At 53.8% G+C, this 21,648-nt stretch overlaps 1 protein-coding gene across 6 annotated transcripts in view; it reads right to left on the reverse strand.

Moving 5' to 3' along the window:
• Positions 1-15,799, reverse strand: part of USP10 (ubiquitin specific peptidase 10) — a 102,188-nt gene extending 86,389 nt beyond the window's left edge. For 3 of the 6 annotated variants that reach the window (XM_063945704.1, XM_063945701.1, XM_063945700.1), the window contains exon 1: positions 15,665-15,799. In XM_063945704.1, coding sequence (XP_063801774.1) covers positions 15,665-15,772 — 108 coding nt within the window. In that variant the 5' untranslated portion in view covers positions 15,773-15,799. The remainder of the gene's footprint in view (positions 1-15,664) is intronic. The other 3 variants (XM_063945705.1, XM_063945703.1, XM_063945702.1) reach the window with 1 other exon arrangement.
• Between the last annotated feature and the right edge of the window lie 5,849 nt (positions 15,800-21,648).

Genomic DNA, 21,648 nt, shown 5'->3' on the forward strand with positions numbered 1-21,648 from the left:
TTGAGACCCGAGTAAAACCGAACCCGCTCATCTCTAGATTACACATGGCCGTATGGTAGCCGATAGAAACATCTGGAAGTGCCCTGGCATTGTAAATAAATTCTCAGAACCAGGGGCAACTGAAACTGCACACGTTTCCGAGTTCACTGCTCCAAACCAGCGCATGCTTCTGCGCAGGAACAACTTTGTTCTATACAATGCGGCGTAATCCGGAGATGGTTCCACACCCCGGTGGATCATCCAGAGAAAAGTGCAGCCCCAGCATGTGGAATTCTTTGTATATTGCTGAAATAGCATGAATGTGACAAATGACTAATCCACAGGCCCAGCGCCAGCAAATCCTATTACAACAGGCAGACCTTTCTGGGCCCGTACGCTGCCTGACAAACGCACACAACATACACCAGGGGCCTGAACAAAGGACAAACCAGCAGCCTCACAGTTCTGCAGCTCTCAACGCTGGGGGCTGATTGGAACAGCAACAGCAGGAAAGTTTTGTGGAGGGGTTTTTTTTTTTTTTTGGGGGGGGGGGTATTGCAAGTGGTGTATTATTATTTTTTCTTCCTATTGAACTTGAAGAGCTGTCCGACAGCCATATGAACCCAATTGTGGCTCTAAGGAGGAGATTTAATCAGACACAGGGTTTACGTCACTGCTAATTAACACGCTGCCCTATTCAATTAGCTGTGGGGGGGGAATAGCATTTTAATATTCGTGGAATCACAGCGATTCCAGCACTTTGCATGTTAGCACTTACGGACCTATGGTTAACCGTGCAGGAAAAATGCTGATTAATTAAATAGCTTGGGGTGTGATACAGAACTATTCCCTGCACCTGAATACCCCCCTCATATGTAGAGGGAAAGTAGGAATACAACTACTGCACTGCTACTGGCTGCAACTGACCTGATCACAGGATAATGCACCAGTCTGCGCTCCCTCTTACCGCTGAAGTTACAAAGGACTTCAACCAGAAACTAGACTATTTTGCACCAAAGCCGCTACAGTATGAATCTTAACACTAACATCCTAACACTATTACCCTAAACCTTACCATTAATCCTAACCCCTAACACCAATACCCTCACCCTTAATACTAACCTCTAAAACACTAATACCCTCACAATTAAGCCTATTACCCTAACATTAACACCCCACCCTCACACCTAACCACTAAAACTAATACCATAAACCTAACCCCTAACACCCCAACCCTCACCCATAATCCTAACCTAATACTCTTAACACCTTTACCCAAACCCTAATAGGGCAGACTTGATGTGCCAATTTGTTCTTATCGGCTGTCAGTCTATGTAAACCCAAAACTAAGTACAAAGGGTCTTTAAAAAGAAAATGAAGAAAGAAAAATCATCTGTAACCCAATTTATGTAGCACATCAGACATTAGTGCTACCTCCCGAATGTGCCAATTTGGGATTATTTGACGTTGCCAGCTGGAAATGAGATAACGGGTAGATTAGCAAAGCCAGGCCAATACAGTATGGCATGTCATCTGTAGCGTAATCCACACATGCAGTATGGCAATACAGACGTGGCAATGCAACTACCCTCAAATGGCACCAAACTGTCCTGTTAGGTACACCACAGGCTTTGTGTAACAAGATGCTTGGCGCGGCTTAGACGCAATTTAGTACTGAACCCTTAAAACGGTAGTTTGAGCACCCAAACCTGTACTTTAAATGGGTTTAGCCGCTTTGCACAGTTAAACCCAGTACTAATGGGCACGCATACAGGACATGCAACGGGGGAACCCAATTGAAGAACCCCAGTGGATGCCCACAAAACATTTGAGCTGGCACCTAGGAGTCCAAATGGGAGTTAAAACTCCCAAAGCAGGAATTTAGATGCGTTTAGCCATTTTCGGCAGCTAAAGCAGGTCTTTTTGGGCACATGGGCGCCCAAACAATTAAATAGTGACAATTGTTTGGGCATCTAAACTGCTCACTTCACCTAGTGGTGAAGCGAGTGATGTAACTAGATTGTGCCTGGCATGCAGTACCGGTGCTATCGCTATGGGGCATACACACGGAGAGATGTGTGCTTCATTTCTAAGAAGATTGCTTAGAAATTAAGGGCAGTATTGAATTGAAGTCGGAACTGTCTAGTGCAGCCTTTTTCAACTGGTGTGCCACGGCACACTAGCCACTTGCTAGGTGTGCCGCCACCTGTCAAAGGTGCTCGCCGCACAGACCCAACGCTGCCTGCCACCAGCCTTGCCACTGGCCACCAGAGACCCGCCTGCAGCCAGATACGTAAGCCTGCTCGTACAGCGCTGCTCTTCCGTTCTGCAACATCCGACCCGTGACCTATGAGTCACAATGAGTCATGGGCCGGATGTCACGGAACGGAAGTACAGCGCTGGCCGAGCAGGCTTACATATCTGGCTACCGGCTGCTGCGGGACTGTCTGGCACCGGTGCATGTCGCATTCCCGCTCTACCGTCCACCCACTCACATACTGCTGCTCTGTGCTGCCTGTTGCGGTCCCAGCGCGTCTCCCTGAGAGATTTCACGTTTATTTAAGCGTGTGAAATTATGGGGGCTGGAGGCAGGTGTGCGGCATTACTATTGGGGGGGGGGGGGCAGGCGCGCGGCATTACTATTGGGGGGGGGGGGGCAGGCGCGCGGCATTACTATTGGGGGGGGGGGGGCAGGCGCGCGGCATTACTATGGGGAGGGGGCAGGCGCGCGGCATTACTATGGGGAGGGGGCAGGCGCGCGGCATTACTATGGGGAGGGGGCAGGCGCGCGGCATTACTATGGGGAGGGGGCAGGCGCGCGGCATTACTATGGGGAGGGGGCAGGCGCGCGGCATTACTATGGGGAGGGGGCAGGCGCGCGGCATTACTATGGGGAGGGGGCAGGCGCGCGGCATTACTATGGGGAGGGGGCAGGCGCGCGGCATTACTATGGGGAGGGGGCAGGCGCGCGGCATTACTATGGGGAGGGGGCAGGCGCGCGGCATTACTATGGGGAGGGGGCAGGCGCGCGGCATTACTATGGGGAGGGGGCAGGCGCGCGGCATTACTATGGGGAGGGGGCAGGCGCGCGGCATTACTATGGGGAGGGGGCAGGCGCGCGGCATTACTATGGGGAGGGGGCAGGCGCGCGGCATTACTATGGGGAGGGGGCAGGCGCGCGGCATTACTATGGGGAGGGGGCAGGCGCGCGGCATTACTATGGGGAGGGGGCAGGCGCGCGGCATTACTATGGGGAGGGGGCAGGCGCGCGGCATTACTATGGGGAGGGGGCAGGCGCGCGGCATTACTATGGGGAGGGGGCAGGCGCGCGGCATTACTATGGGGAGGGGGCAGGCGCGCGGCATTACTATGGGGAGGGGGCAGGCGCGCGGCATTACTATGGGGAGGGGGCAGGCGCGCGGCATTACTATGGGGAGGGGGCAGGCGCGCGGCATTACTATGGGGAGGGGGCAGGCGCGCGGCATTACTATGGGGAGGGGGCAGGCGCGCGGCATTACTATGGGGAGGGGGCAGGCGCGCGGCATTACTATGGGGAGGGGGCAGGCGCGCGGCATTACTATGGGGAGGGGGCAGGCGCGCGGCATTACTATGGGGAGGGGGCAGGCGCGCGGCATTACTATGGGGAGGGGGCAGGCGCGCGGCATTACTATGGGGAGGGGGCAGGCGCGCGGCATTACTATGGGGAGGGGGCAGGCGCGCGGCATTACTATGGGGAGGGGGCAGGCGCGCGGCATTACTATGGGGAGGGGGCAGGCGCGCGGCATTACTATGGGGAGGGGGCAGGCGCGCGGCATTACTATGGGGAGGGGGCAGGCGCGCGGCATTACTATGGGGAGGGGGCAGGCGCGCGGCATTACTATGGGGAGGGGGCAGGCGCGCGGCATTACTATGGGGAGGGGGCAGGCGCGCGGCATTACTATGGGGAGGGGGCAGGCGCGCGGCATTACTATGGGGAGGGGGCAGGCGCGCGGCATTACTATGGGGAGGGGGCAGGCGCGCGGCATTACTATGGGGAGGGGGCAGGCGCGCGGCATTACTATGGGGAGGGGGCAGGCGCGCGGCATTACTATGGGGAGGGGGCAGGCGCGCGGCATTACTATGGGGAGGGGGCAGGCGCGCGGCATTACTATGGGGAGGGGGCAGGCGCGCGGCATTACTATGGGGAGGGGGCAGGCGCGCGGCATTACTATGGGGAGGGGGCAGGCGCGCGGCATTACTATGGGGAGGGGGCAGGCGCGCGGCATTACTATGGGGAGGGGGCAGGCGCGCGGCATTACTATGGGGAGGGGGCAGGCGCGCGGCATTACTATGGGGAGGGGGCAGGCGCGCGGCATTACTATGGGGAGGGGGCAGGCGCGCGGCATTACTATGGGGAGGGGGCAGGCGCGCGGCATTACTATGGGGAGGGGGCAGGCGCGCGGCATTACTATGGGGAGGGGGCAGGCGCGCGGCATTACTATGGGGAGGGGGCAGGCGCGCGGCATTACTATGGGGAGGGGGCAGGCGCGCGGCATTACTATGGGGAGGGGGCAGGCGCGCGGCATTACTATGGGGAGGGGGCAGGCGCGCGGCATTACTATGGGGAGGGGGCAGGCGCGCGGCATTACTATGGGGAGGGGGCAGGCGCGCGGCATTACTATGGGGAGGGGGCAGGCGCGCGGCATTACTATGGGGAGGGGGCAGGCGCGCGGCATTACTATGGGGAGGGGGCAGGCGCGCGGCATTACTATGGGGAGGGGGCAGGCGCGCGGCATTACTATGGGGAGGGGGCAGGCGCGCGGCATTACTATGGGGAGGGGGCAGGCGCGCGGCATTACTATGGGGAGGGGGCAGGCGCGCGGCATTACTATGGGGAGGGGGCAGGCGCGCGGCATTACTATGGGGAGGGGGCAGGCGCGCGGCATTACTATGGGGAGGGGGCAGGCGCGCGGCATTACTATGGGGAGGGGGCAGGCGCGCGGCATTACTATGGGGAGGGGGCAGGCGCGCGGCATTACTATGGGGAGGGGGCAGGCGCGCGGCATTACTATGGGGAGGGGGCAGGCGCGCGGCATTACTATGGGGAGGGGGCAGGCGCGCGGCATTACTATGGGGAGGGGGCAGGCGCGCGGCATTACTATGGGGAGGGGGCAGGCGCGCGGCATTACTATGGGGAGGGGGCAGGCGCGCGGCATTACTATGGGGAGGGGGCAGGCGCGCGGCATTACTATGGGGAGGGGGCAGGCGCGCGGCATTACTATGGGGAGGGGGCAGGCGCGCGGCATTACTATGGGGAGGGGGCAGGCGCGCGGCATTACTATGGGGAGGGGGCAGGCGCGCGGCATTACTATGGGGAGGGGGCAGGCGCGCGGCATTACTATGGGGAGGGGGCAGGCGCGCGGCATTACTATGGGGAGGGGGCAGGCGCGCGGCATTACTATGGGGAGGGGGCAGGCGCGCGGCATTACTATGGGGAGGGGGCAGGCGCGCGGCATTACTATGGGGAGGGGGCAGGCGCGCGGCATTACTATGGGGAGGGGGCAGGCGCGCGGCATTACTATGGGGAGGGGGCAGGCGCGCGGCATTACTATGGGGAGGGGGCAGGCGCGCGGCATTACTATGGGGAGGGGGCAGGCGCGCGGCATTACTATGGGGAGGGGGCAGGCGCGCGGCATTACTATGGGGAGGGGGCAGGCGCGCGGCATTACTATGGGGAGGGGGCAGGCGCGCGGCATTACTATGGGGAGGGGGCAGGCGCGCGGCATTACTATGGGGAGGGGGCAGGCGCGCGGCATTACTATGGGGAGGGGGCAGGCGCGCGGCATTACTATGGGGAGGGGGCAGGCGCGCGGCATTACTATGGGGAGGGGGCAGGCGCGCGGCATTACTATGGGGAGGGGGCAGGCGCGCGGCATTACTATGGGGAGGGGGCAGGCGCGCGACATTACTATGGGGAGGGGGCAGGCGTGCGACATTACTATGGGGAGGGGGCAGGCGTGCGACATTACTATGGGGAGGGGGCAGGCGTGCGACATTACTATGGGGAGGGGGCAGGCGTGCGACATTACTATGGGGAGGGGGCAGGCGTGCGACATTACTATGGGGAGGGGGCAGGCGTGCGACATTACTATGGGGAGGGGGCAGGCGTGCGACATTACTATGGGGAGGGGGCAGGCGTGCGACATTACTATGGGGAGGGGGCAGGCGTGCGACATTACTATGGGGAGGGGGCAGGCGTGCGACATTACTATGGGGAGGGGGCAGGCGTGCGACATTACTATGGGGAGGGGGCAGGCGTGCGACATTACTATGGGGGGGCAGGCGTGCGGCATTACTATGGGGGGCAGGCGTGCGGCATTACTATGGGGGGGCAGGCGTGCGGCATTACTATGGGGGGGCAGGCGTGCGGCATTACTATGGGGGGCAGGCGTGCGGCATTACTATGGGGGGCAGGCGTGCGGCATTACTATGGGGGGGCAGGTGTGCGGCATTACTATGGGGGGCAGGTGTGTGGCATTACTGGGGGGGCAGGTGTGCGGCATTACTATGGGGGGGCAGGTGTGTGGCATTACTGGGGGGGCAGGTTAGTGGAATTACTAAGGGGGTGGCAGGTGTGTGGCATTGCGGGGGGGGGGGGGGGTAGGTGTGTGGCATTATTATGGGGGGAGCTGGTGTGTGGAAATAAAGTGGGGGCATGTGTGTATAATAACACTGGGTGGAGGGGCAGGGGTACGGAATTACAACCACCCATCCTCGCACAAGAGGTATCACCAAGCACAGGTTTTTAAATGATCTTCTTATGCAAGTTAAACCTGTTTATTTCTACTCGTTTTAAGAGAAATAACAAATATTTATCAACGTATTAAATATATGTCGACATTTGTTATTATATGTATTATATTTGATTTAAAAAACTGATGGCGTGCCTTGGCAATTTTAGAATCTTGTGTAGTGTGTTACCAGTTTAAAAAGGTTGAAAATCACAGGTCTAGTCGGAAAGACGGCAGTTTCCGATTTTTTAGGTTGAATCGTGATTCAACCTATTCAGTGGGGCTGCAGTTTCTCCCACTTGTTAGAGAACACATGGAACGGTGAATTAGCTGCGGATCCACATGTTTTGTCGGATTTGCGGCCAAATTCGACAGGTTTTACTCCCGTTTTCGACAATGTCAATCCGACTTTTTTTTTAAAAAAAAGTCAGATTGACATTGTCGAAAACGGGCAAAACCAGTCGGATTTGCCCGCAAACTGAGTACTGCATTGTCGGATCCTCTGCGTCTGAGAGGTTCCGACATGCATTGAATAGACCCCTAAGCACACGACTCTCCGTGTGTACCCCTCTTTACAGTTCCCATCAGATATGACTATACAGAAACAGTGACCACATGGGGTGACCACCTATTAATGTCCCTGTGTACAGAACATACATCCCCAGAGACCGTACACAAGGGAGAAAGCTGAAGAACTGGTCTCCTTTGCAGCAATGTCCTTCTGGGCTTCATCATACATATGGGGCAGATGTATTAACCTGGAGAAGGCATAAGGAAGTGATAAACCAGTGATAAATGCAAGGTGATAAACGCACCTGCCAATCAGCTTCAATATGTAAATTAACAGGAGCTGATTGGCTGGTGCGTTTATCACCTTGCACTTATCACTGGTTTATCACTTCCTTATGCCTTCTCCAGGTTAATACATCTTCCCATGTGCTGGACACTGCCACAGAGAAGACAGAAGGGGAAGGGACTCATATTAGGACTTGCTATTATGCAGAACTCACAAAGCAGGGTAACCTTATTATGGCTGTAATAGCCACACATACAAACACCAGCACACATGAAATATAGTGTTCACTCTAGGGGGTATATGCAATTAGCGGCGAATCGCGGCAAATTATCGCCGTTTTTTAATTCGACAGGTGAATTCCGGCAGGTGGCTTCCGGAATTCACCATATTCAATGAAAAACGGATTCGACAGTCCCGCGGGCGAAAAACGGCCGATTTGCTGGATTTTGCAGCGATTTAAAAAAACGGGGAAAAACCCGGAAAAAAAATGGCATGGGGTCCCCCCTCCAAAGCATAACCAGCCTCGGGCTCTTCGAGCTGGTCCTGGTTCTAAAAATGCGGGGGGGAAATTGACAGGGGATCCCCCGTATTTTTAAAACCAGCACCGGGCTCTGCGCCTGGTGCAAAAAATACGGGGGACAAAAAGAGTAGGGGTCCCCCGTATTTTTTACACCAGCATCGGGCTCCACTAGCTGGACATATAATGCCACAGCCGGGGGTCACTTTTATACAGTGCCCTGCGGCCGTGGCATTAAATATCCAATTAGTCACCCCTGGCCGGGGTACCCTGGGGGAGTGGGGACCCCTTCAATCAAGGGTTCCCCCCCCCCCCCAGCCACCCAAGGGCCAGGGGTGAAGCCCGAGGCTGTCCCCCCCCCATCCAAGGGCTGCGGATGGGAGGCTGATAGCCTTGAGTAAAATGACAGAATATTGTTTTTTCCAATAGTACTACAAGTCCCAGCAAGCCTCCCCCGCAAGCTGGTACTTGGAGAACCACAAGTACCAGCATGCGGGAGAAAAATGGGCCCGCTGGTACCTGTAGTACTACTGGGAAAAAAATACCCAAATAAAAACAGGAGACACACCGTGACAAGTACAACTTTATTACACACTGCCGACACATACATACTTACCTATGTTGACACGCCGACTGCCACAGTCTCCGACGATCCGAGGGTACCTGTGAAAAAAATTATACTCACCTGCCAGTGTCCAGAGATAAATCCACGTCCAGAGATAATCCTCGTACTTGGCGAAAAAAAAAAACACGAACACCCGTACCACCGGACTGAAAGGGGTCCCATGTTGGTCGGGTGTTCGTGTTTTTTTTTTGTGCCAAGTACGAGGATTTATCTCTGGACACTGGCAGGTGAGTATAATTTTTTTCACAGGTACCCTCGGATCGTCGGAGACTGTGGCAGTCGGCGTGTCAACATAGGTAAGTATGTGTGTGTCGGCAGTGTGTAATAAAGTTGTACTTGTCACGGTGTGTGTCTCCTGTTTTTATTTGGGTATTTTTTCCCCAGTAGTACTACAGGTACCAGCGGGCCCGTTTTTCTCCCGCATGCTGGTACTTGTGGTTCTCCAAGTACCAGCTTGCGGGGGAGGCTTGCTGGGACTTGTAGTACTACTGGAAAAAACAATATTCTTTCAATTTTGACAAGGCTATCAGCCCCCCATCCGCAGCCCTTGGATGGGGGGGGGGACAGCCTCGGGCTTCACCACTGGCCCTTGGGTGGCTGGGGGGGGACCCCTTGATTGAAGGGGTCCCCACTCCCCCAGGGTACCCCGGCCAGGGGTGACTAGTTGGATATTTAATGCCACGGCCGCAAGGCACTGTATAAAAGTGACCCCCGGCTGTGGCATTATCTGTCCAGCTAGTGGAGCCCGATGCTGGTGTATAAAATACGGGGGACCCCTACTCTTTTTGTCCCCCGTATTTTTTGCACCAGCACCAGGCGCAGAGCCCGGTGCTGGTTTAAAAAATACGGGGGATCCCCTGTCAATTCCCCCCCCCCCCCCCCCCCCCGCATTTTTAGAACCAGGACCAGCTCGAAGAGCCCGAGGCTGGTTATGCTTTGGAGGGGGGACCCCACGCCATTTTTTTTCTGAATTTTACCATTCCATCTAAAAAAAAATAAAAAAATATATATTATTTTAAAAAATATATAAATAATACTTGTGCCTCCAAAAAAGACAAACCAAGTACCTAATCCCTTCTAATATAAATAGATATGCTATTATCAATAAAAAAAAAACACAAAAAAAAACATGTTTTAAATTTTTTTTATTAGTTTCACCCACCAAAGTGTGGCGGATTGAAAATGTCGAATTTACTGTCTAAAAGCACTGTTGTCGAATTTCCAAACTTCAATTGAATATACTTTGGTCGAATTACAGCACTTGTATCATTGCAGAAAAGTCGAATTTGACAAAAGTCGAATTTCAAAAAGTCGAATTTTGAAAGTCCGTCTTTTGGACGGAAAGTACTGAATTGCATTGACGAATTTTTTTTTTTGGGCGAAAAAGTCCCGAAATTCGACAATTTCGGGAATTCGACCGCAATTGCATATACCCATAGGAGTGAAAAGGGGCAGGGCGCCGGACTCCGGGGGCACATGTGCACGCGCGTAGCGAAGCCGCGCGTGCGTCCGAAATGGGGGCGCGACCACGCAAATTAGGGGGCGTGGCCACACCTACGTCATTTTAGGGGGCGGTGCGGCCCACAGACGCTACTATAGAGAGCGTCTGTGGCCGGCGACGTCACTGTTGGGGGCGTGCCCAGCACCTCCGTCGGTGCTGGGCTTCCCCCAGCCCTCTCCCAATGCGTGAATGGATGCCGCGCGCATGCGCACGGCATCTATACACGCCGGGGGGGCAGGGCGCCGCAAAAGGGGCAGGGCGGGTTTTGCCTGCTAAAAAACGGGCAGGGCGCGGCACCCTGCTAAAACAGCCTAGAGTGAACACTAAAATACATGCTCTCTGCAAAGTCACTACCTGTCAGCATGTATTCAAGAAAAAGTCTTGTTTTTCTCCATAATAGTATAAACCTTATACCAACAATACAGCAATGTGTAATGGATTACGGAAGGTAAATGAATGGGAGGACCCCCCAGGATTCATCATGAGTCACCGTGACTTGCAGCCCTAGCGAGATACTACAGTACAACACTTATTCTTGTACCGAGAGTGATTACTGTACAACTGCGTAAATAATCGTAGCCTCCACAGGAACCGCAACAGCACAGATCCTGAGGGTAACTCAGGATAAACTTCTAAATAATACAAAATATATCTCTATACTATTACACATGCATTATGTATACTGGAGCTACATAGACCGCAAGTTGGAGCTTGTTGAACCACAAGTGCCACCATGCCTGTCAGAAATAGATGTAAACAGACACAGACATCTCCTTTTACCTCCCCCCAGCTACACACACACTGGGGTCGATTCAATTCACCAACAGTTGAATAGCGCTGGGAGTTATCTCCCGATGCTATTCAATACAGCGACAAATGACCCTGAATTGTCGGGAATTCTTCTCTCACCCCTGGGGGATGAGAAAAAAAAATCCAACAAAAGTGCTGCTGGCGCGAGGCTGATTCTGTCGGGAATCAGCATCGCGGCGGGGAGTTAAGTCGGAGAATGCCCGTTCTTCCGACAATTCAACCTGTTAAGAATGGGCCTTCGCCAACTTAACTTGAGCTGAATTGAATAGCGACGGGATCTAACTCCCGGCGCTATTCAACTGTCGGTGATTTGAATCGACCCCACTGAGTCTGACATGCACCCCTCCCCTCCACACATGTAGAGGCCCACTCACACCATTAAAAGCGGGCGGTATACCTCTATTTTGGAGGCCACATTGGTCACAAAGTTAAACCAAGAGTCAAAACCACCAGGTTTCCACCAAGCCTAAAAATCAATATGGCTAGCTATAAATGAATTACAGATGGGCAATCTGATACACCTCGTGGTTCAAGCTGGTGGCCCTCTAACCTTCACAAGAGCTAGCCTTAATCTAATACAGAGGTTCTCAAATGTAGTCCTCAACGCACCCCAATGGTCCAGGTTTTAAGTATATGCATACTTGGCCACAGGTGGCTTAATTAGTGTCCCAATCAATGGGGTCGATTCTATTCGGCAACTAATGAATAGCGCCGGGAATTAGCTCCCGACGCTATTCAATTCAGCAACTAATTACCTGCAATTGTCGGGAATTCTTCTCTCATCCCCGGGGGATGAGAAGAGAAACCCGACAAAAGTGCTGCCTCGCGGCCGTCGCGAGGCTGATTCTGTCGGGAATCAGCCTCGCGCCGGGGAGTTAAGTCGGAGAATGCCCGTTCTCCCGACAATTCAACCTGTTTTGTCGGCGAGAACGGGCCATCGCCGACGTAACTAGTTGCTGAATTGAATAGCGTCGGGAGCTAATTCCCGGCGCTATTCATTAGTTGCCGAATAGAATCGACCCCAATTTGATTTAGCCATCTGTGCTGAGCCATGAATATACTTAAAACCTGGACCGTTGGGGTGCTTTGAGTACCGCGTTTGAGAAGCTCCGCACTAAACTATAACAATGCATTAAGGGGTCTATTCATGGAACAGTGAAAAGAGCGGAGAAGTGAGCCTGTGGAGAAGTTGCCCATGGCAACCAATCAGCTGCACCATACAATTGTATAGTATGTCAATTATAAATATTACTTCAGCGCTGATTAGTTGCCATGGGCAACTTCTCCACACTTTTCACTGCTTCATGAATAGATCCCTTAATCTATGGGTCTTCAACCTGCAGCCTTCAGCTGCTGTGGAACTACACATCCCAGAATCCCCTGCCTCAGTTTTAGCATACCTTAATAGCAAAACTGTGGCAGGGCATGCTGGGATGTGTAGTTCCACAGCAGCTGTAGGGCCACAGGTTGAAGACCCATACCTTAATCCTTTATCTGTAGCAACGTATCAGCAGGTATACAAACAAATCTCAGCACAAAGCTGGAAGGAGCTGGGGTCGCAGTACCACCTCCTGCCCTTTACGGACAGGACTTTATATAGCTACACTTACATTCCCATTTGGGCATTATAAAGGGTCAGTGGTTCTCAACTCCAGTTCTCAGGAACCGCCAGCAGTTTATGTTTTCTGAATATCTTTAACCATGCCCAGATGATATCATCTATATTGCAGAGTCAGGTAATACCCCACCTGTGTGTACAGATAGAAATCCTGAAAACATGACCTGTCGGGGGAATCCTGAAAACATGACCTGTCGGGGGAACTTGAGGACTGGAGTTGAGAGCCGCTGTATTAAACAATTACTGTAACACACTGGCATTACCTGTTACAACTTGCGAACATAACAGATGATAAACTACAGTTATTCAGCAGTTCCGACGCTGAATTAAAGATCAACGAGTAAAAGTGCAATATTCACGTCGGCAAAAGCTGGAATACGGCTCATCAGCACAATAAAACGAGTTCTGCAGTTTGCCTGGGAGGGAACTTTAGCCCCTTATCAAGATTAAATTGCTGCAAGCTTAACCCAGAATAAAAAAAAAAATAAAGCGAAAAATATACACATCAAGCAACAATTATATTATATTATTAATACAGCGGACAGCAAATCCTAGGTCAGAGACTACTGCCTCCTTGCTAACATTAGACACATTTCTATTGGCCAATGTTTCTACCCGATTTCATATGATCCAATTTGCAGCCACTGTTTTGAAACCTAAGTTACAGCAGGTATTGAGCAATAGTTTTCCAGGTTAAAGGATTATGAGGTGCCAAGTACGAGATACAGTAACCGAGATCTCAGTGTGTCTGGCTGGTACGCAGCAAGAGCTCGCATTCTGCAGCGTTAATATGAACTGGGGAACTGCCAGCATTCACCTGTAAAGATATTTACTGTTGTGCCTTAGGACATCATCACAGGGAAAAGTATAATATACTTTGAGAGATAAGTCAAATACAGTATGTGTCACAAACAGGCACAGGACACAAACAACTTCCAAAGGTCCGGCACAGATGGGAATTTTTAAATGAGAAATAACGGTATCAGCGCGTTTTACACTTTCCATACAGCCACAATTTATACATAGAGGAACGACGGAACTTACTGTCCGGTGGTCAAAAATACGCCAAAGCTTCACCACGAAACGATTACCATGTAATAACCATGGATGGGGACACATTACACCGATGTTTAACACTCCGCACTCTCAGAGCATTTGCCCTGCAATGTGATTTTATATACATGATGTCATTAGTACCTTCATGACATCCGGCATTACCCACAGTGCCCCGCAGGCACAGGATGCCCGCATTACCCCCAGTGCCCCGCAGGCACAGCACTACCCCCCGGTTTCACACACAGGGGACGCTCAGCCCCAGATATAGAACCGGCATCAACTTGGTCTAGGACACTATGCCCGGCATAACCGCGGACACTATACCTGGTCCCAGACACTAGATGGAAACTACACCAGTTATCACCCCATTCACACAAAGTCAGATGCCCAGAGCCGCTCCCGACAGAGGCTGAGCCCGGACACTAGGCCCACTATCACCATGATCACAGAGACTAGGCATGGCATCACCTCACTCGTGCCAGATGGCCGGAGTCACCTCAGCCACGGACGGCCAAATCACCCCAGTCATGGACACTAGGCACGCTATCACTCTAGTCACAAACAGTATGCCAGCACTGCCCTGGTCATACATTGGCAGTCGCCCCCAAGTTATGTGCTGGACACTATGCACAGCATCAACACGGACAGAACACCCGGTATTGCCCAGGCCACACACACACCGCCCGGAATTACAGGAGGCCTGGCATTACCCCCGTGTTTCACACATAAAAGGCCCGGCATCACCACAGCCACTTTATCTAGTTTTGGATATGAGAACTGGCATTACCTCAAATCCAAACATTAGATCAGCCATCACCCTGGTCATGGACACTAAACCTGTTATCATCTCAGTCACATATTGTCAGACGCCTGGAATCACTGCAGATGTGATATTGCCCCGATCAAACACTAGGCACGCCATTGTCTCACTCATATGGTGGATGCCTGGAGTCACTTCATCCACACTGCCGCAGTCATGGACATTAGGCACACCATCACTCTAGTCACCAACAGTGTGCTTAGCATCACCCTAGTCATGGGCCACAGACACAGCGCCCCGGTATCCCTCCCCCGGGGCCACAGACACAGCGCCCCGGTATCCCTCCCCCGGGGCCACGGACACAGCGCCCCGGTATCCCTCCCCCGGGGCACGGACACAGCGCCCCGGTATCCCTCCCCCGGGGCCACGGACACAGCGCCCCGGTATCCCTCCCCCGAGGCCACAGCACCCCGGTATCCCTTCCCCGAGGCCACAGCGCCCCGGTATCCCTCCCCCGAGGCCACAGACACAGCGCCTCGGTATCCCTCCCCCGAGGCCACAGCGCCCCGATATCCCTTCCCCGGGGCCACGGACACAGCGCCCCGGTATCCCTCCCCCGGGGCCACGGACACAGCGCCCGGTATCCCTCCCCCGGGGCCACGGACACAGCACCCCGGTATCCCTCCCCCGGGGCCACGGACACAGCACCCCAGTGTCCCGTAATAAATTGCACGGTGATAAAGTATCAGCTAATCAGCTCCTGTCATGTCATACACTGGGTTTGAAAAGTGACAGTTATGAGCTGATTGGTTGACAGTTAGGAGCCGTGCAATTTATCACTTTTCAAGGCTTAGTACATCTATGGGTGCTGGCCCTATGGGTGGGGCTTTGATAATGATGGGCCCTGTGGGTGGGAGGGAAGGATGAGCTGTGAGAAGGATGGGGGGCTGTGGGTGGGGGAGGGGATGTAGGGCTGTGGCCCTGAGTATAATCCCCCGGAGGTCAGACTGCATCTGCCCTGTCCCCCCGCGTCCTGTGAGGGCGCTGCAGCCATATAGGACGGGACGGCTGCGGGCTGGGACCCACGTGTGAGCCGGAGCCCCGGGCCCCAATGAGGCTGCAGAAATGAGGCCGGGCCTAGTGCAGCCGTCCTCCCGCCCCTCAGCCTGACACTGGCGAAGGCTGTACCGGCGCCCACACTGACCCCGAGCAGCACACAGCCACTTCCTTACCTGCGCGCTCGGGGAGGCCATGGCGGAGACTTTCAATGAGTGAGGCCGCTCATGCTGCTTCCCCCGCCGCCGCCATCTTCTCTCACCCCGCTCCAGTGCACTGCGCATGCGCGACCGCTCACTCCCGCCCGCCTCCTCACACGTGACTGCTGGGAGGCGGGGGGGGGCGCTGGAGGTGGGGCATGCGCTGAGGGAAGGGGGCGGGACAGTGTGATAGAGGGGGATAGAAAAATAGAGAGAGAGGCGGCTACGTAGTTCGCTATAGGCAGAGAGACAGCTACCTACAGGTAGAGAGAGAGAGACAGGTAGCTACAGGCAGACAGCCAGAGAGAGACAGCTAGCTACATGCAGAGAGAGACAGCTAGCTACAGGCTGACTGGCAGAGAGAGACAGCTAGCTAGCTAGCTACAGTCAGACTGACAGAGAGAGACAGCTAGCTACAGGCAGAGAGTGACAGCTAGCTGCAGGCAGACCGGCAGAGAGACAGCTAGCTACAGGCAGACTGGCAGAGAGAGACAGCTAGCTACATGCAGAGAGAGACAGCTAGCTGCAGGCAGACTGTCAGAGAGACAGCTAGCTACAGGCAGACTGGCAGAGAGAGACAGCTAGCTACAGGCAGATTGGCAGAGAGAGACACAGGCAGAGAGAGACAGCTAGCTACAGGAAGACAGGCAGAGTGACAATTAGCTACAGGCAGACTGGCAGAGACAGCAAGCTACAGGCAGAGAGAGAGAGACACAGCTACAGGAAGATATTGACCACTAACTACAGAGAGTGAACGCTAACTACAGGCAGAGAGAGACAGCTACAGGTAGAGAGTGATCACTAACTACAGGCAGAGAGTGACAGCTAGCTGCAGGCAGACCGGCAGAGAGACAGCTAGCTACAGGCAGACTGGCAGAGAGAGACAGCTAGCTACATGCAGAGAGAGACAGCTAGCTACAGGCATAGAGTGACAGCTAGCTGCAGGCAGACTGTCAGAGACAGCTAGCTACAGGCAGACTGGCAGAGAGAGACAGCTAGCTACAGGCAGACTGGCAGAGAGGGACAGTTAGCTACAGGCAGAGAGAGACAGCTAGCTACAGGAAGACAGGCAGAGAGTGACAATTAGCTACAGGCAGACTGGCAGAGACAGCAAGCTACAGGCAGAGAGAGAGAGAGACACACACAGCTACAGGAAGATATTGACCACTAACTACAGAGAGTGAACGCTAACTACAGGCAGAGAGAGACAGCTACAGGTAGAGAGTGATCACTAACTACAGGCAGAGAGAGAGAGACAGCTACAGGCAGAGAGTGACCGCTAACTACAGGCAGAGAGTGGCAGCTAGCTACAGGCAGAGAGTGACAGGCAGACTGACAGAGACAGCTACAGGCAGAGAGTGACCGCTAACAATAGGCATAGAGAAACAGCTACAGGCAGAGAGTGACCAGTAACTATAGGCAGAGAGAGACCGCTACAGGCAGAGAGTGACTGCTAGCTACAGGCAGAGAGACAGCTAGCTACAGACAGAGGGTAACAACTAGCTACAGGCAGACTGACAGAGAGAGACAGCTAGCTACAGGCAGAGAGTGACCGCTAACTATAGGCAGTCTGGCAGAGAGAGACAGCTAGCTACAGGCAGAGAGTAACAGCTATAGGCAGACTGACAGAGAGACAGCTAGCGACAGGCAGAGAGTAACAGCTAGCTACAGGAAAACAGGCATAGAGTGATAGCTAGCTACAGGCAGAGAGTGACCGCTAGCTGCAGACAGGCAGAGAGAGACAGCTACCTACAGGAAGACAGAGAGAGACAGCTATAGGCATAGAGAGCAAGCTACAGGCAGGCAGCGAGAGAGACAGCGAGCTATAGGCAGAGAGTGACAACTAGCTACAGGCAGAGAGAGACAGCTATAGGCAGAGAGTGAAAACTAGCTACACGCAGGCAGAGACAGCTATAGGCATATAGATCAAGCTACAGGCAGAGAGCGACAACTAGCTACAGGCAGAATAGCAGAGAGTGACAGCTAGCTATAGGCAGAGAGTGACAGCTAGCTATAGGCAGAGAGTGACAGCCAGCTATAGGCAGAGAGAGACAGCTAGTTATAGGCAGAGTAGCAGAGAGAGCTACATACAGAGAGAGACAACTAGCTACTGACAGATAGAGCTACAGACAGCTGCTACAGGCAGAGAGAGAGAGAGAGAGACAGGGAGAGAGAAAGAGAGCCGACTAGATATAGGCAGGAGGGCTTCAGGCAGCAGACACAGATGAAGCTAAAGTGACAGCTACAGGCAGAGAGAGGAAGACAGCTAACTATGGCCCTCATTCCGAGTTGTTCGCTCGCAAGCTGCTTTTAGCAGCTTTGCACATGCTAAGCCGCTGCCTACTGGGAGTGAATCTTAGCATAGTAAAATTGCGATCGAAAGATTAGCAGAATTGCGAATAGACACTTCTTAGCAGTTTCTGAGTAGCTCCAGACTTACTCGGCAACTGCAATCAGTTCAGTCAGTTTCGTTCCTGGTTTGACGTCACAAACACTCCCAGCGTTCGCCTAGACACTCCCCCGTTTCTTCAGACACTCCCGCGTTTTTCCCAGAAACGGCAGCGTTTTTTCACACACACCCATAAAACGGCCAGTTTCCGCCCAGAAACACCCACTTCCTGTCAATCACATTACGATCACCAGAACGAAGAAAAAACCTCGTAATGCCGTGAGTAAAATACCTAAATGCATAGCAAATTTACTTGGCGCAGTCGCACTGCGGACATTGCGCATGCGCATTAGCGACTAATCGCTCCGTTGCGGAAAAAAAATAACGAGCGATCAACTCGGAATGACCCCCTATAGGCAGATGGAGAGAGAGTCAGACAGAGACCGACCACTACAGGCAGGGAGAGAGACAGATACAGCCAGAGCATAGAGACAGACAGGTCATATAGACAGACATAGCTTAGTTGGAAAGAGAGATACAACCAGTGTGACACCACACTTATTTTCGTACAATCACCGGTAAGCACACAGCAGTGCAGGCAAAGATAGCGGCCTCTGCATTGATATAAGGTTTGCACTATCTGATGGAGTAGTTGTATCAGTAGGGATCTTTGCTGGGAGCGTGCCCCTAGTGTTAAGGGCCCCATACACTAGAGCTATAATGCCCGATTTCAGCCCAATTCGGGCATTCGGCCCAATATATAGGCTGAAATGGGGCATTTTAGAGGTGTTCCCGAACCAATCCGATCTGATGTGCGTTCCCGTGAGCATTGGATCAGATCCTCCAGATTGAATGTGCTGCACATTCAATCTGGTCCAACCTGGGGGCATGGCTTGGGATCGCCAAGATATATTGTATGCAAATGGGCAGGATACGATGTATCTTGGCCGATCCTGCTGCCCGGGAGGCTGCCGGGGTGATCACCTGCAATCACCTCCGACATGAGATCGCTGTAGTGTATGGGGCCCTTTACATCGTCTTGCAAATAGATTTTGTTTTTCAGGATGAGGTGATGGTGGCAAGTAGCAGGGGCTTCCTGCTCAGGAGACTAGAGATTGCTTTTCACCTGCCAGTACTGTGGAAAACTTTTTAGATGTACTAAAGGGATGCAGTTATAATGCCAGCTGTCGGGTTCCCGGCGTTCAGGAACCTGACTCTGAAATCCTGGCAGCCAACTTATTACCAGCAGTTGGAATGCTGACACCGGGCCTGAAGCGTGGCGAGGGGACTCACTGTTGGTATACCGGCAGACGAGATGCCGCTGTCAGTATACTGACAGCCGCCATCCCATCAGCCGGCTTATCATCCCCATTCCGTACTAAATCTTCACACACACTAGTGACATAGGGGCAGATTTATTAAGCCTGCTGAAGTGATAAAGTGGAAGGTGATAACGCACAGGGGCTGGCTGGCAACTGTTAGCCTGGGGGGCAAGTCTAGAGCACTGGTCTATAAGTAATGGCGCCATCTTAAATGGAGTTTTTTTTTGTTTAAAAAATATTTATTAATTTAAAAAAAATTAGGCCTGTTGTAAATTATCCCAAAGATACTTTATTATAAATTTGTCAGTGTGGCTGCGGCTTCTGCAGTGCTGTGTAGTGCAGGGGTGGCCAACCAGTCATTGGCAAAGAGCCAGAAAAGATCTGTAGTCAAGGGTAAGAGCCATATCATGCGCGCAAGCAAAAATGGGGGCGTTGCATAGTTGTCACAAAGCCACACCCCATTTTTATGTGCACACCTCTTGGTTTGATGTCTGTAGGAGTATGACCTTGTGTCATAACCCCATTTTTAGTCATGTTGTACAGTGCCACATACATATAATACCCCAGTACAGTGCCACATACATATAAAAACACCAAAAAAATGGGTGCCTCCACAGTGCCAAATACATATATGCCTCCACAGTATCAGATACATATATGTCCCCATAGTGCCAGATATGCCCCCACTGCCAGATACACATCTCCACAGTGCCAGATATGCCCCCACTGCTAGCTACACGTCTCCCCAGTGCCAGATATGCCCCCACTGCCAAATATGCCCCCACTGCCAGATACACATCCCCCCAGTGCCAGATACACATGTCCCCCCAGTGCCAGATATGCCCCCACTGCCAGATACACATCCCCCCAGTGCCAGATACACATGTCCTCCCAGTGCCAGATATGCCCCCACTGCCAGCTACACGTCTCCCCAGTGCCAAATATGCCCCCACTGCCAGATACACGTCCTCCCAGTGCCAGATATGCCCCCACTGCCAGCTACACATCTCCCCAGTGCCAGATATGCTCCAAGTGCCAGATACACATCCCCCCAGTGCCAGATATGCCCCCAGTGGCAGAAACACATCCCCCCAGTGCCAGATATGCCCCCAGTGGCAGAAACACATGTCCCCCCAGTGCCAGATATGCCCCCAGTGCCAGATACACATCCCCCCAGTGCCAGATATGCCCCCACTGTCAGCTACACGTCTTCCCAGTGCCAGATATGCTCCCAGTGCAAGATACACATCCCCCCAGTGCCAGATATGCCCCCAGTGGCAGAAACACATGTCCCCCCAGTGCCAGATATGCCCCCAGTGGCAGAAACACATGTCCCCCCAGTGCCAGATATGCCCCCAGTGCCAGATACACATCCCCCCAGTGCCAGATATGCCCCCACTGTCAGCTACACGTCTTCCCAGTGCCAGATATGCTCCCAGTGCAAGATACACATCCCCCCAGTGCCAGATATGCCCCCAGTGGCAGAAACACATGTCCCCCCAGTGCCAGATATGCCCCCAGTGCCAGATACACGTCGCCCCAGTGCCAGAATCACATGTCCCCTCAGTGCCAGATATAAGTCGCCCCAGTGCCAGATATGCCCCCAGTGTAAGATACACATGTCCCCACACTGCGCCCCCCCCCCCCCAAGTGCTGCTCACCGCCGCGCTGCTGCTCTGCTCAGTCTGCTGCTTGTGAGGGGAGGAGAGCGCAGCGTGCGCCTCTCCTGCCCCTCAGTCTCCACTCTCCGGCGGCGTTGATTCTCTCTAATTAGGCGCTGGTCCGTGAGCCAACCAGAGTTCGCGGACTGGCAGCTAAGACTCCTGATTGGCTGCCGGTCCGCGAGCTCTGATTGGCTCACAGGCCGGCGCCAGGCACTGCAGACTAGGGCAGCGGGAGGCGCCGCGGGAGCTTATGAGCCGCATGCGGAGATAGAAAGAGCCGCATGCGGCTCGAGAGCAGCGGGTTGGCCACCATTGGTGTAGTTGAAGGTGGGAGGGAAGTTTTCAATACAGAGCTGCTGGAGCGTCAGAGGACAGCTTCAGAACAGTGGGAACGACCGCTGGACGGCGACGGTCAGGCAGGTGGCTGCATGAGCATCCCGGGCCCTCCACTCTCCGTCAGAGAGGCTGGGCCCGGGACAACTATGCCCCCAGCACCCCCCTGATGGCAGCCCTGGCCTGCATGAAGCAGGTCACTTAACAGGGGGTCTGCGCTAGGCAGCCCTGAAAAAGCTTTTTAGAAGACTT

The sequence above is a fragment of the Pseudophryne corroboree genome, chromosome 11 (genome assembly GCF_028390025.1).
Source record: "Pseudophryne corroboree isolate aPseCor3 chromosome 11, aPseCor3.hap2, whole genome shotgun sequence".
Taxonomy (NCBI): Eukaryota; Metazoa; Chordata; class Amphibia; order Anura; family Myobatrachidae; genus Pseudophryne; species Pseudophryne corroboree.